The 15,058-nt window shown below is 47.8% G+C and overlaps 1 protein-coding gene across 1 annotated transcript in view; it reads right to left on the reverse strand.

Annotated features, from left to right (window-relative positions):
• The window catches only part of Alk (ALK receptor tyrosine kinase), a 737,647-nt gene that overhangs the window by 75,854 nt on the left and 646,735 nt on the right, over positions 1-15,058 (reverse strand). The window contains exons 10-11 of the mRNA XM_041630919.1: positions 7,485-7,579; positions 7,185-7,313 (exon numbers count right to left, since the gene is read on the reverse strand). Coding sequence (XP_041486853.1) covers positions 7,185-7,313; positions 7,485-7,579 — 224 coding nt within the window. The remainder of the gene's footprint in view (positions 1-7,184; positions 7,314-7,484; positions 7,580-15,058) is intronic.

The raw sequence follows: 15,058 nt of genomic DNA on the forward strand, positions 1-15,058 counted from the left end.
AATATGGTCATCGAGTAGTTATGAACCTGTACCTATGTGAACCAAATGCTTATACTCATATGCACACACACATGCATGCACGCGTGCATGCACGCACACACACACACCACACACACACCACAACTTTGCTATATTTCTTCCTCAACCAATATTTATTTTCAGAGTTCTTCAGCATAACATGAGAGAGACATTGCATGACCTTAGTGTCTACTCTTGTGTCTAAAGGAAACGTGTGCATGCGGTCTACAACAGTGGGCACTTGCTGTACAAACGTGAGGGCCAGAGCTCAGATCCCCAGAATACACCAAGAGGCTCTTTCTGGTAAGCAGAATGCCTTCAACCCAATCTCCAGTTTTATGCAATTACTGTCCACAGGTTCTCTTTCTTGGTTACTAATGAGACGGAGGTCATTAGAGCTGGCCACCAGCAGGGGGTGTTGTGTTGACTGACTCCCGGGCATGCAAAACCACTTTCACTATGAGAAATGTGTTGATTTCAGTGATGAGAATTATGAGTCACTCATTATTTCCACATCACCTCTCTTCCTGGAGGCCAGCCACGCTAGCTCCTGGGGAAGGGAGACATACCCTGATGAAGAGTGACATGTTAATTCAGGGGGCGCTAAGCCTGTGCAATGACTGGGAACCCCCAAGCCTATTAAAGCAGGTGCTTCATGCATAACCACTACCATAATTATTCTAAATAGGTGATAATCTAAAGCCAGAGAAAGACAGTGCACACAGCCCAGGCTTCAACAGCAGGGAAGTAGACCAGGGGAATGGCCAGTCTTTGAACGAGGCACAAGGGTTATATCTACGACACCATGGCTTTCACTCCTAAAGGGTTATTCTCCCAATTGAGTGGGGGTGTACCAGTGAAGGCTGGGGTGCATGGGATACGCCAGTGAGCTTCCACGATCAGCTTTCGTGTGTGTGTGTGTGTGTGTGTGTGTGTGTGTGTGTGTGTATGCGCGCACTGTTTGCCTAGCATGCTGCCTTATGTGTTAGGGAAGAGGCAGGTATTGCAAACAGACTAACACAGCAAAGTAACATAACAAACTGGGGGTTTTCTCAGTAATAAGGTCCCTCTAGGAGACCTTTCTAACAATGGGGTCCTTCTAAGGTTACTTTGTCATAGCTTTGTTCTTCTAGGTGTTACATGGCTTAGAAAATGTTACCTTTTATGTGAGTCTTAAGAAATAGATCTTTAAGCCATTTAAACTATAATTTGGGGCTAGTCTCTGAGGACCGGAGTCTGTAAGGGGTTAGTGTCACAGCAGCAAGTGAGATAACCAATCATGAAGCTCAGTCAGCTCGTGGCTCCTGGCACCTCTGAAGAACAATGGTTATTATTACTGCATGGTGCTAGGGCCTTTGAGGATGAAAGATGCCCTATGCCACCTCACCACCTTCTCCAGGTTAGAACTCTTTGTTTGCAGCCCTGGGTTTCTTCTAACCTTTGTTGCTAAGAAGACATTCCTGAAAGGTTTGTGAGAAGTGTGGATCTTTATTTATTTATTTATTCATTCATTTTTTTTTTCAGACATAGACCAGGCTGGTCTTGAACTCAAGAGAAATCTACCTGCCTCTGCTTCCCAAGTGCTGGGGTTAAAGGCATGCACCACCACCACCTGGTGAAAAGTGGATGGTTAATGTCCCATGTCAGATATCCCACAGGTATTCAGGAGCCCAGGCACCTGTGTGTTCAATGGGCAGCACACAGGGGTAGCGCCTCCAGACAGGGCACCCTATGAAGATTAGGTGATGATGCCCCTGGAGTAGGGAAGCCCCCAAGAATGTCCATGATCAGGCTTTTATGGGGAAGCTGCTACTGACAGGTTACCCAAGACTCTAATATGGGTGCCCTGTGGGTGTGAGTGGGCCCTCTTGATCTCCTGCCATTCTCACATTCTGGAACTCCCTGCCTCCCAGACTAGTACCCAGTGAAGAGCTATGGCTAAAGATGGGAACTTGGCTTCCTCCCCATGCTTAGCCTGCCACGGGATTGTCTACAGTACCATCAAGGGAGAAGGGGACAGAATGTGCTGGAGCTCCATGAAGTAGTCTCAATTTAGGGATGGGGCTAATGAGAAGGCAAAGCTACTTCACCCCACCGTGTGCACCGCTAGTGAACTTGGCCAAGCCTATAGGGTCTGAGTACAGAAGGCTCGGAGGCACACAAAGACGCCAAATGAAAAGATGGGTTCTGAAAGAGGGACTGGGACCTGGGAAGACTTCCTTCCAACAATGTCGTCATCCCCAGAAGGGCGTGCTTGGAGCATAATGGCTCTAGCTACAAATTCTATTAACTCTGATAGTTGTTCTGAGTGAGTGGATAATGCATTTAGCAGAAATAGACCCAATCAATTTATATGAAACACATAGAACTTTCTCATTGGAATTGGCATCTGTTCTTGAATCATAGGAGCACGTGTGGAAATGGGCAGTCTGTCACCATGACTTCTGGGCACATTAGCGGAGCCATGGGTTAATGGAAGAGAAGGACCAAGGAAAGCTACGGTTCCTTTACTCCAGCTTGCCTCAGACCCTGGAATCATGGAGCTGGGAATGAGAAAGGACTGGAATGCTTTAAACCTTAACTCTCTCTCTCTCTCTATGTACATGTACATGCATGTGTGCTGATTGATGAATGTGTGCATGTGTGTTTACATGTGTGTGTAGGTACATGTCCACACATGTGCAGGTGTGTTTGCATTTGTGTATGCAGATGCATGCGCACCTGTGTGCACATGTGAGCATGTGTGTATATACGCATGTGCACCTGTGTGTGCATGAGCGTGGAAGTCAGAGGTCAACCTGTTTCTTAGGTGCCTTTCATCTTGTTTCTTGAGACAGGGTCTCTGATTTGTCTGGAGCTCACTGATTTGATTGGCTGGCTGGTTAGCTGGCTCCAGTACCTCGCCAGTTCTGGGGTTACAGTATGGTTAAAATATGGGTTCTGGAGATTGAGCTCAGACCCTATTGCTTCTGTGGTAAGCACTTTCCCGAGTCATCGCCTCAGTCTCAAACTTGGAATGCGTAGAAAGAGTGGGCACTGTGTCCACACGAGCCTCTCCCATATGAGCCATCCCTGCGTGTTTGCTGGCATGTATATGAGGCTGGATTACCCTAGGATCATGGCTAGTGCGAATGTGCCAGGCCATAGCATGGAGGTTCTGACTCCTAGGCCAGGCTTCTTTTCCTTTCAGGACTATATAAATGTATATCCTATATCAAGATATATATATATATATATATATATATATATATATATATATATATATAATCATCACCACCACAACCACCACCACCATCACCACCACCACTAGCATGCGCGCGTGTGTGGGCCCAGGTCATGGTGTTTGTGTACAGGTCAGAGGTCAACTTTCAGGTATTGGTTCTCTTCTTTCATGCCAGGTTCCAGGGATCAAACCTAGGTCACAGGCTTGCACAGGAAGTGCCTTTTACCAGCTAAATCATCTCACTGACTCCGGATTCTACACGGGTTTGTTTTTCTCCCTCTTTGTTCATGTTGTATACTTGGAAATGGTAAACAAACCCAGGGCTAGATTTGGAAGAGGCAAGGTTGTGATTTTTTTTATTTTGCCAAAATTCCAAAATTGTGGCATTACGTTTCCCTTGATCCTACCTATACTGCACCTGAGCCCATAGTAGAAGCGAGAAGGGTACAGGGCCCTGAAGCTTTCAAATCCTCAGCTGAACATTTCAGGGAGGGAGGGTGGCAGAGCTTGACTGTAACCCACTCAGTGGCAGCATCATCTGTTACCACGAGGGACAGAGACAGAGACTGAGGTGGGGACAGGGGCAGGGAGGTGGAGAGAGTCAGGGCTGGAGGGAGAGGGAGAGAGAAGAGCCCGACTCTGTAGCCCTAATTGTATTAGCCCGACCATTTGGTTAGTGTAATTGCACGTGCAAAGCTGAGAAACATAATTTCCTGGGACTTAATACTCGCCCCATTTTCTCCTCCAGCTTCTTCATCTGATTAACTAAAGTGACTCAGAGGCTTCCGAGAAGGCCGTGTGTGCCAACCACCTGGCCACCTGGTCAGGCTTTCCCCCTGCGCCTGGGCTGGAGACTCCCCTGGCTACCCACTCCCCTGGAGTGGGCCTGGATGGCTTGGGAGGGTGGTACACAAGGAGTTTGGGGAGCATTGGGAGTAACAGCTTTCTCAAGGCCGGGTTTCATTTGGCTTTTGTGCGTTCAGTCGCTTCTGTGCTGACTGCCTGAAGGACAGCAGAAATGCCACCCACCACCCCTGTTCCAACTCAGCGCAAACTGACAGCGCTGAACTTTGGAGAGAAAATCTTATTATCTTGTCGCCTCGATTCTTTGTCAGAGGGTCGGGAGCTGTTTACAGCTCACGCAGGGGCTCTTCTCTGGGACCGTCCCCCCACTTCCTTCCCACACAGCCCTTCTCTCTGATTGGAGATCTCTCTACTGGCAGTAGCAGAGCTGGTGCAAAGATTATAGACTTTGGGTTTCACATCCTGGGTCCCCTTCCTAGCAGATATGTACTCACCATCTTTTAATCCACCTTTTTTCCTCCCTTCAATCAGAGTAGAAGTGACCACCCTCACGCCACTGTGACATCAAACTGCCTGGTGGCAAAGCCTAGCTCAGGGGCAGGCATTGTCTGATTTCCTCGCCACTTCCCCCTCTCCTCCCTTTATTGTTGCTTCTCTTTTCTTTCCATCCTCCCTTTCCCTCCTTTCCCTCGCCCTCTTCTAGCTTTCTCCTCCCAGGGCAATGCCCTGAGTTTTGATCAAACCAGACACCGCAGACATATCTTGCTGGCCCACCAGCTACTCTCCTACCCTGGATGGAAGCTTCAGAATGTCCAGTACTGCTGGACCTCCTCCCTGCTATGGTACACACAGTGATGGCTACAGGGAAGTACCAGGACTGTGCACGCTGAGTGCCCCATCCCTGCCTTTCCAGGAGCCTCTCCCCGCCCTCCTGCTCTGGTTACATTGTCTACCTGTCTTTCCTTCTTCCAGACTATGAGTTCTTCGTGCTGCATCCTGGAGTTGTGCTGTTCAGTGACTCTGAGCACAGAATGGGTTGCAGAAGAAATGCGTAAGAACAGCAGTTGGGTCTGGATGAATGTCGGGTGAGTCCCGGACTAGATAGGACTCTCCCCACTGGCTATATGGCTAATTCTAGTGGAAGTGGCCTTCTTTCCAGAAAATTTGTCGCCCCCAAACAGACGCCCTTTGCACTCTAATACACATCTAAAGGGATCTACACTGAGAGGGGACTAGGGAACCTGAATCGTAATGGAGACAAATACATCCCACAATAGAGCACATGAGGGAAGGGTTGTGTGAGCTGAGCCCCCTTTCTTTTACCTTAAGCAGCTCCCGATGTGACACTGGGTTCTTGGGAGAATAACGGCCCCAAGTTCAGGGTCCTAGAGCATTTTCAGCGAACCTCAAGGCCACCCCTAGACAACTTTGGTTCAATACCTTCTTTTTCCCTCTGACCTGGAGTCAGTTGTTCGGAGATAATGCTACTCACTAGGGTAGCCCTCTGGGAGCTGTCTGCTTCTAATTCTGTTTGGAGATGGTGGGGACTCATAGGCCTTTCCCAGCTCCCATGGGATTTTGTTTGTCTGAGTGGCCAAAGGGCCCTAATTGATTATTCTTTTGGGGACAGTGGGAGTTATGTGCTAAGGAGCCCAGACTCAGGGCTGGGTGGACCACTGCTCCCTAAGTGCTGGTTGTAGTGTTGTGGCTGTTGACATCAGACAACTGGCTCAAACTTCCAGATTCCCACCAGCCAATCAGTAGATGTTTCTGGAGTCCTGGTTGGTGACGAGGCCAGGGTGGGAGTTGCCACCATGCGTACTTAGCACAGGGAATGGAAAGGGAACGGTGCTCCCCTTCCTGAACTGATGGAATTGCAAGGTGCACAAGCTTATAACAAGGCAGTATACAGAGGTGAGTCCCCCAGGTGTGGGTGACAGGAAGGGACACTGAACAGATTTTTGGGAAGGGCCCTCACTCCGCAGGGTATAGTGTTCTCTAGGTTAGGTTCCCAGGTACACTGTGGGAGGGTCGAAAAGTTTTTTGGGGGAAGGGCTTTAAGGGTAAAAAGAGACACAACCCCCCGTTTTTTCAGCTTGGTAGCTGACCAGATCAGGCAGGAGCCATGAAGGAGTCACAGAGAGCTTCAAGGAGCTTTTGTCTCTTGTTTCACAAATAAAGCAAAACTAAAAGCTTGCTAATGAGCAGAGAGCTAACCAATTTGGTGTCAAAGATACACGCTTCTAATTAGTTTGTACTTTGAACAGAACCAGGATTCTATCTTGTAAGGAGAAATTAGAGATTTATCATCTATATGCCGCTATTCTAAAGAAGATGTATACAACAGGATGTGGCGGACTGTGTACCGTACCTGCTTCTCATGTGAGAAGTGTCAGTACCAATGCACCAAAGCACGCAGGGGATCTTGGACACACTTTGATAGGGCTTAGAAACCAAGATCCATGGTGTGTGTGTGTGTGTGTGTGTGTGTATTGTGTGTGTATATGTGTGTATGCACATGCATGCAGAGTCCAGAGATTGATTTCAGATAATCTTATTGATACAAGGTCTCTTCCTTAATCTAGAGCTCACCATTCAGCAAGACTGGTTGTCCATGAAGCTATGGGCACCCTCCCGTCTCCATCTCCCCAGGGCTGGGATTGTGTCATTATGACTGGCTCTTTGCATGGGTACTAGGGATCTGAACTGGGCCCTGGGTACTGGAACTTGTATATCAAGCACTTTACACCTCCCTAGGTCCCTAAAGGTGAAGCCCAAGTTGGCCTCAAGTTCACGATCTTCCTGTTTCCACCTCTATAGCATTTGCCTACTGGTGTGTGTCATAACAACTGGCTGTAGCTTGACCCTCCCTGCCATTGTGTGTTGGGTTCCCCAGCGAAAAGTTCCTCTTTTGTATATTTTTAGTAGTTAGGTCTCAGTGCCATTGCTCGGGGGATGAGAGAGCCACACAGCTTCTTTCTGGGGTCTCATAACAAAAGTGGTGATGCCTCTCCTGGAGACCAGCCATTTTCTTTTAACCACAGTACCCACCCCAATCACAACACAGGCCATTCTTTTGCCTTCGGCAGCAAGAAATAATGCTGTTCAAATTTTCTGGTTGTGCCAGAATAACCCTTACCTGTAGGGTCAAAGATGGGAGTCGGTCCTGATATGTTTGCCCAGGATTTTGGCTCCTTGTTTGGATTTTTCTCAAACAGATTTCTGGATTTGGGTACTGCATTTGAGGGCATTTTCTCCTCCCCACTGACTGGAATAGAGAAGAGCCAGTGGGCTGAGTTAGGCGGAGTCAGTTGTGGGGAGAGAGAATAGGTTGAAGTGGGGAAAGCAGAAGAGGCAAGATGGCTAAGATTGGGGGTCTAGAGAAGACACCATGGGTCACTGGGTTAAGGGAACAAAGCATCAGAGGAACAAAACTCACTAGTGAGGTAGCAGTCGAGGCTGATGGAAATGTTGTCAAATGCCACTGTTGCCCCGGATCCTGGACCCCACCACGTGACTATCTGCAGCCAGAACCTGTATGGTGTTAAGAAGAACGAGTGTTAGGAACCACTAGCATAGGTAAAGTCCTAGGCGTCATTGGCAGTAGGCGTGTTCTGCGGGGCAGAAATTTAGCTTAATCAGCCTTACCTCTCTTCCGAAAGCAGCGGTAAGAGGGCAGGACTCAACCTCTCCCGACTTCTACTTCTCCATCACGGAAGCATATCCCTTTCTTTAGGGGTGCTCCATCCTGAGTATGACCATTATGCAACTTTTAGAGCCAGTTTGGAGTTCTGAGCTTGGGAGACGTTTGCTTTCTGGGCATGCATGTTGGGTAGAAATGCATGGTGGCTGGGTATTGTGCTCATGCTCACCCATGGGCAGGCTGAAGTCACTATTTAAACATTAAAGTGCTTTTGTATGATAGTAACTGATGGAGAACTCCTCAGTGTCTCTGTTGCTTCAGGCAACGGGGCTCCCCCCCCCCCCCCCCCGCGGTTTGACCCCATCAACCAGCAACTACAGGGTTAATTTCTTGCACAACAGAGGCATCCTGGTGCTTGTCCAGTGTCGGCTACTGCTTTCTGACTGGTGGTTAAATATCAGATGATCGACTGTTTCCCCTGGGAGTGTTTGTTATCAAGCCACAGTGGGTCATGACAGTAACTCACTGAGATCATGTTTCTTCCCAGCCATTTCATGGCTTAGAGTGCAGGTCCTCTGACTACAGTCAGGGAAAGCATGAGGCTGAGATAAACAGAAAGCTGTCACGGACTCATTTGTTTCCTGGTTTGTTTTCTTGGGAAATCTTCCTGGAAGGCTACTACCATCAGTCAACCTTCCCCTTCTGCGATAAAGTGACCGTGTCCTGAGAACCCTAAGCACTCTTTCCCTAGATTCCAGAAAACCCCGATGAATAGAGCGCAGTGCCTGCTGTGGGGGTTGAAATGGTAAGAGAGGAAAGCCATGGCTGTCAATCATTGATGGGATACAGCGCATGTGGTTATCCAGCCACACATTGGGATGCTAATCTACAATAAAAAAGAACGGACCAGGAGACACGCTGTAAGATAGATGCCTCTCAAAAGCATTATGCAAAGTTAAAGAAGGCAGACAGTAAGCTAAAGACCTCATATTGAGCGATTCTCTGGATAGGAATCATCTAGAAGAGGCAAATCTGTAGAGACAGAGAGCAGATTAGTGCTTGCCTGGGGCTAGCAGGGGAGCAATAGGGACTGCTAACTAGCACAAAGCCTCATTTTGGGGTGATGAAATTGTTCTAAAACTGGGTTGTAGTATTCTTTGTAGAATTCTAGAAACTTGCCGAGAGTCAATGACTTGCACACTTAAACATGGGTAAATGTTATGGCATGTAAATTATCGCTTGCCAAAACTGTTGGCGAACAAGGAGGGAAAATGGGAGAGAGAGAAAGAGAGAGGGGGATGAGAGGCAGACAGACAGGAGAGAGAAAGATCTATCTATCTATCTATCTATCTATCTATCTATCTATCTATGTAATAGAGAGAGAGAGAGTGCAGACTCTCTGATAATGTGGGCCAGGGTAGGAAGTGAACAAGGAAAAAATTACTCTTTGGGGAGGTGGAAGAGGCATACATGAAGAAATGTCAGGGGAAGGTCTTTTCTTCTAGACATCAGCTCAAGAAGGGAATGAAGTGTCCCTGCATGTTCAACCTGGGTCACATGCAGTCATGACCCAACACAGAATCACAAGCTTACAGACAACATTATGAGGCTCTTTTCAAGCAATTATCCTTTTTATTTTTTTGTAACTTGATCAAGCTTTTTTTGAGTGTGAACGTTGTAGATGGCAGTGTCCTGTTCTGATGTAACAAGGCTGGACATGCCTGGATGGTGAACTGCATCCAGGTGGAAGCTCCCATCATAGCTGAGCTTGTAACCCTGGTCAGCACTTAGAAGGGATAGACAGTGGCTTACATCTTTCTGTCCAGAGGACAGTTATTGCTCCACTCTCCAAATCAGATGTGAACTTTTATCTAAACAATGTGTTTGTGGCCAATTATTCTCCACTGCTCTATCCCCACATCTGCCTGTGCCTTCATTTATCTTGTAAAATCTTGTCAGATACAGCCTTTTCGGTCTAAAGGTCACAATTAGAAAGCCCAAGTGCTTTGTTTTTAAAATAGAAATGTCTGTTGTTCGAGGCCCTTCTCAACTACACAGCGAGTCTGAGGCCAGCCTAGGCTATGTGAGTTCCTGTCTCAAACGAAACAAAACATTGTGAATGAAACAAAAATTATTATCATTATTATAAATTAATGAAATGTGACTATAAAGAATCGTGTTCTTTGGTTGGGAATGTAAGATACCCGGCACTGTAGTGGGCGTTGATCCCATAACAACCTACATTCTCATTCTCCTCTCTGGTCCTCCTCTCTTTATCCATTACCAATAGGCCGAGGGCACATGTTGGTTTTGTGCTAAGCTGCATCATCAGTACATTGCCTAAAGGGACTTTGCAAAGAGATAAATGAGTCTTGTGACTGCAGAGCAGGGGGGGAGACAAGATCTCCACTGCTCTCGCCACGGACCCTAGTGGAAACCGCTAGTCTCCTCGCTTGCTCCGTTTTCCTGCTTTCATTCTCAGCAAAGTTCCCTCGCAGCCACCAGGCCTCTTTGCATGGATGAGAGATACAAGCTGGGGCTGCAGGGGTTTTATATATGAGTCTCTAAAGCATTCCGCAAGATGTTGGCCGTAGAAGTTGCTGTGTGAAAACATTCAGTTGACGGTGGGAATTGCCCATATTTTGTGTCGGGGGCACTGAGGACAGGCAGGGAAGACCCTGTCAGATGACACCATGAGCACGTGTGATGCTGCTTCTGTCCACTCTAGAGACTCAGTAAGGGACAGGTGGGACCAGGGTAGATGAAGGTCAGATGGAGGTAAACAGGTATGGCAGGACAGAGGGGAAGCAGACCTAACGTGGGAATAGCAGGTGGTGAGCAAAGAATGTGGAAGAGCGCGAACACTCGGAGTTCATCGTCTATGAGGGAGCTGGCCACGAGACGAGGTGGGCATTAATTAGGCCAGCTGTGGTTTAGGATTCTCTACTTTGGATGCTGTCTGGTTGAGTGCCTTCAGCAGAACCACAGAAGAAGAGGCTCTCATAGCCTCTCCCGGTTGGATATGGGCAAGATTTCCTTGGGGGTTCCGAGTTTATCCAGTCCGATTACTCTTTTATGGCCAGTTTCCCAAAGATACAGATGCCAGGTCATTTCTCAGAGTGAGCCGTGGCCTCGGGCCTTAGGTTCTAGCACTTACTCTTATGCACAGGTAGAACATTCTAGGACGATGGCTAGCAAGGGCCATGGCGTATTATTGCTAAAACCACAACAGACTAACAAAAATGCCGGTTTCCCCTGCCCCAACACTTTCACTCTTGATAGTAAGGGAAGTGTTATCTCCCCTCTCAAGTAGGGCTTCTGGTTAAGGAAAAGGTAGAGTAAACATTTGGGGCTCCTCCTGCTATCTGAGAGCCTGGCAGGTGGGACTCCCCTTTCTTTGGCTGTGTAGAGTTGGCTGCCATCCCCGTAACTGTAACTATTGATCTGCTTGGTTCTTTCTGTTTCTCCAAAATAGATTTGTGAATGCTGGAGTTGGTGCTGATTTTCTTTCTTTCTTTCTTTCTTTCTTTCTTTCTTCCTTGCTTCCTTTCTTTTCTCTGTCTAAACCAGCTTTGGCTAGAGATCTTGGCTCAAGCCTGTTTTTGCATAAGAATGCACCCACCTTTTCTTCTTGTGTAAGCTTTACAGACAGCCTGTTGAAAATTAGCCCAGGGGGATTCTGGGAGGTGATACTTTGGGCCCCTGGCCAGGTTTCCAGGAGGCAGGTCTGGAAGTGGGTGTTCTCTGAACTCACGGGGCAGATCCTTGCCGAGGATGTGTGGATGCTGCTCACGCACAGCCCGGAAAATGCACCGTCTCTTTCAGGCAACAGACTGTTAATGGGCAGTGAATATGAGGCCTTACTCGCCATCCTCCCAGCCTCAGGGATTGACAAACCTAATTAAGTTCACTTAATGATTCTAAGTAGCTGACAAAAAGGTGTGTGCCTGAATGTAGACGGAGGGAATAACAAGGCTTTGGTGAGAGAGGCAAAGAAAGCCGGATGGTGTAAGAGGCGTGTGATGGATGGGCACCATAGCTCAGACTCCTTCCCTGCCCATTTAGTCGGATCTGAAAAAAAAAGGGGGTCCATTTTCACAGCTGGGGCTTGTCTGGGATCTGGCTGCTTAGGACAGGACTGGCAGATGCTGCCGAAAGAAAACCACTTTCTCCCATTTCTTATTGCTCAGTTGATTTGCGCAGTAAAAGTCTTCTGAAATGGACTGTCGCAAAGCTGGGGTTGTGGTGTGCATGTCTATTAGAATAACGTCTGCAATGGAAAACCCTGCCACATCCCTCCTATTATCTGCATAATTGACTTCAGTTACCGGCTGCAGAGGAGGGGCTGGGCTGGAGGGGCAGCTTTTGGTTCTGAGGATCAGCCCTGGCTGGATCAGAGCAGTCAGGGGCTGGAAGTGTGTACAGATGCTGTGAGCGTTTGTGCCTGGGAAAAGGCCACGTTGAAGGTCAGGCTAAGTGGGAGTATTTCCCCATCCCATGTGGCCCAATTCTCCAGGGTAATTTACCGCATCGAGACTCAGTTTCTCCTCTGGGCATAACACCAAGAACAGGAGAAAAGTCAATACAGAGTTTCCAGGGCTGCCAAGTGTGAGTGAGCTCTTTCTTTAACAATGAGGCTGGTTGTGGTGGGGGAACCTTGGGGAAAGAGGAGAGAATATAAATCTTCATATAAACTGCATGGAGAATCATAAGAACCCTTCCATGCCAGCAGGTCAAGGCTTCCGATCATTGACTTTCCCTTGCTTATTTTTATTTTCGTTTGGATGGTGTGCACATGTATGTGTGCACTTGTGGAGGCCAGGGAAAGACATCAGACACCATGTTCTACCGTTCTCCGGTGAGAAAGGGTCTCTTGCCGAACCCGGAGTTAGGCTGGTGACCAGCAAGCTCCAGATTCTCTGATCTCATCTGCCCTCCCTAGTGCTGGTTACAGGAGGGTGTTGCTGTGTTCAGTGCTTTACATGGGCATGAGAGACTCAAGATGGGTCCCCAGCAAGTGTACAGCAAGGGTTCTTACCCAGTGAGCCTTCTCCCCACCCTTAAGCATAAGCTTTCTGTGCTCACTTCTTAGGGACTGGCACTGAAGGATCCTTGAAAGGGAGAAACCAGGTAGAAGATAATCTCCTGTAAGTTCCTTCTTTGCTATCTCGTTCCCTCAATCTGTGTCATAGCTCTGGCATTCTAGTGTGTGGGAACAGAATGAAAAGGAGAAAGCAAAGGGTAGGGGGTCTTGCTTTATGGAACTTTGGCCCAGCAGGGGAGGTGGCTACAGACAAAAATGCCTGGTCCACAGGCTTTACTGTGCTAAGTCCTCGGTGGGAGCAGAATGAGAAAAGAAGGGGAGAGAGAGAGTGAGGTAGAGAAGAAGAGGCGAAAGAGGAGAAGGAGGAGGAGGACACAGACATAGAGAATGTGAGAACACCCACTCCACCCCACTCACCCCACCCCTACTTGTATACTCACTCACATGCAGAGACATGCATGTAAGAATTGTCCAAAGGCAATGAAGAAGGTTGGGGATCTCTTGGGGGCATCATTTGCCTTGGACAGTTAGTTACGTACTAGGAAAGAGCAGGCCTCTCATTTCCAGGTCACATGTTCTATCATCTGTTGCTGAACCATCTAGCTCATTGAATCTCATCTAGGATCATGCAACTCCCACTGTTCAACCAGCCTTTAGTGAAAACCGAGGCCATGGAAGACTATCTAGGTTAGAAGGCATCAAACCCACTCTTCTCAGAGCCTGGACTGTCCACACCTATGTCTCAGGACATGCAGGCATGGTGACTGCTCTATTTCTGTCTGTTGGCTTGTGACTTTGAGGGCCGAGATGATACCCATCTATGTTAGCCTTCGAACAATGAAAGGACCTATGAAAAGGGTGACTTTAATTTTCTTCATCCCTGAGAACATCTTGATGGAGGTGGATTGGTAGCCTTCTTTGCTTGGGGGGAAGTGAATTCTAAAACACTGTAAAGTTGGTAGGGCAGGGCTACCAACTTGGTGGGACCCTGGGCAAATCATGAGGACTTTATAAGTACACTTTATAGTAGTATTTTCACCCTGCCTTTCTCTAGGATGAGAGATGATGCTTCACTGTTTCTGTTTCATATTCTGTTTTAACGATAAATCTGTGCTTCCTTGGACAGCATGACACATTCTACACATCATCCTTTGCCTTGGAGCAAAGATCATCCGAGCCCATGTTGTGAGTCAGATGCCCATGTCTGCAGCCAGGAGCATAGAGTATCGACCTTGTCATAAAGAGTTTGAACATTGTGTAATTGATATTATTCAATGACCATGGGACTTCTGAACTTCCTTTTAGCTTTGACCCCTCCAGAACTAACGCCTACTCAAGCCAGGGAGCACGCCCATTGTGACTGGTGAGAGAGAAAATAGGGAGACTTCGGAGGAACGAATGTCTACGACAGTGGCAGAGCCACGGACAGAGGTGCATGGGGGAGTCATACTGTGACGTCACGAGATGCCAGTTAGGCAGCTGGCAATGTGGGTCCGGGACTCATGTGGCAATGAAGATGTGTAAATCATTTACTTGAAAGTGGGGGTAGAAGTGATGTCTGTGGGGCTCCTCGTGGGGACAAAATATGTTTAGTTGGATTCTGCTTTGCTCCAAGTATTAGAAGTTCAATTATTCCCTAGATTCCAGACTTTATGCCTAGGGGGAGAAGGGCTGAGAACATTTTTGCAAGCATTAAGAGTCACGAAACACACACAAACACACACACACATCTGTTGCCTTGTAAACTGAGCTGTGAATGCTTCCAAGAAAATATTGAGCTGATCTGAGCATCAGTTATTGTAGAGGGGGTCACGTCGTCACGTTGTGCCGTTCCGAACAACCGCCTCGTGAGCTAGGCTCACGGCCCTGATCTGCCTCACTGCTCTGCACTCCTGGTTGTGGAAACTGAGCAATCAAAAGCAACAGCTTGTTCCAAATGTCACAGTAAATCACCATTAGGAATGGGATTTAGAGCTCAGAATTACTAATCTACTCCTTGCTCCAGTGATCTGAGATATTTTCTGAGACGGGGAAACAGGGCCAGATCTTCTAGAGTTACGAGTGTTTGGTTTGGTGCAGGAGGCATGCTGAGCCATCAGCCACAGTTCCCTTCTTCTCAGAGAGGAGCACCAAATCTGTTGCTGAGCAACCTTCGGAAGGCAGCAGAAGCTAGGGCCTCTGCTTTAATAGCTCCCTGACTCCTCCTCTCGGAGTTCCACTTTGAAGCTCTGATCATTTCTTTCCACAGTTGGTTTTCCTTGGGAGTCCCCATCAGACTCAAGGCTCTAGTGAGTACCATGGGCTTTGCAGTGCTGTTATCTACACT

The sequence above is a fragment of the Microtus oregoni genome, unplaced genomic scaffold, assembly GCF_018167655.1.
Source record: "Microtus oregoni isolate MIOR12 unplaced genomic scaffold, Mior012 000036F_ref0000092, whole genome shotgun sequence".
In the NCBI taxonomy this organism is placed as follows: domain Eukaryota; kingdom Metazoa; phylum Chordata; class Mammalia; order Rodentia; family Cricetidae; genus Microtus; species Microtus oregoni.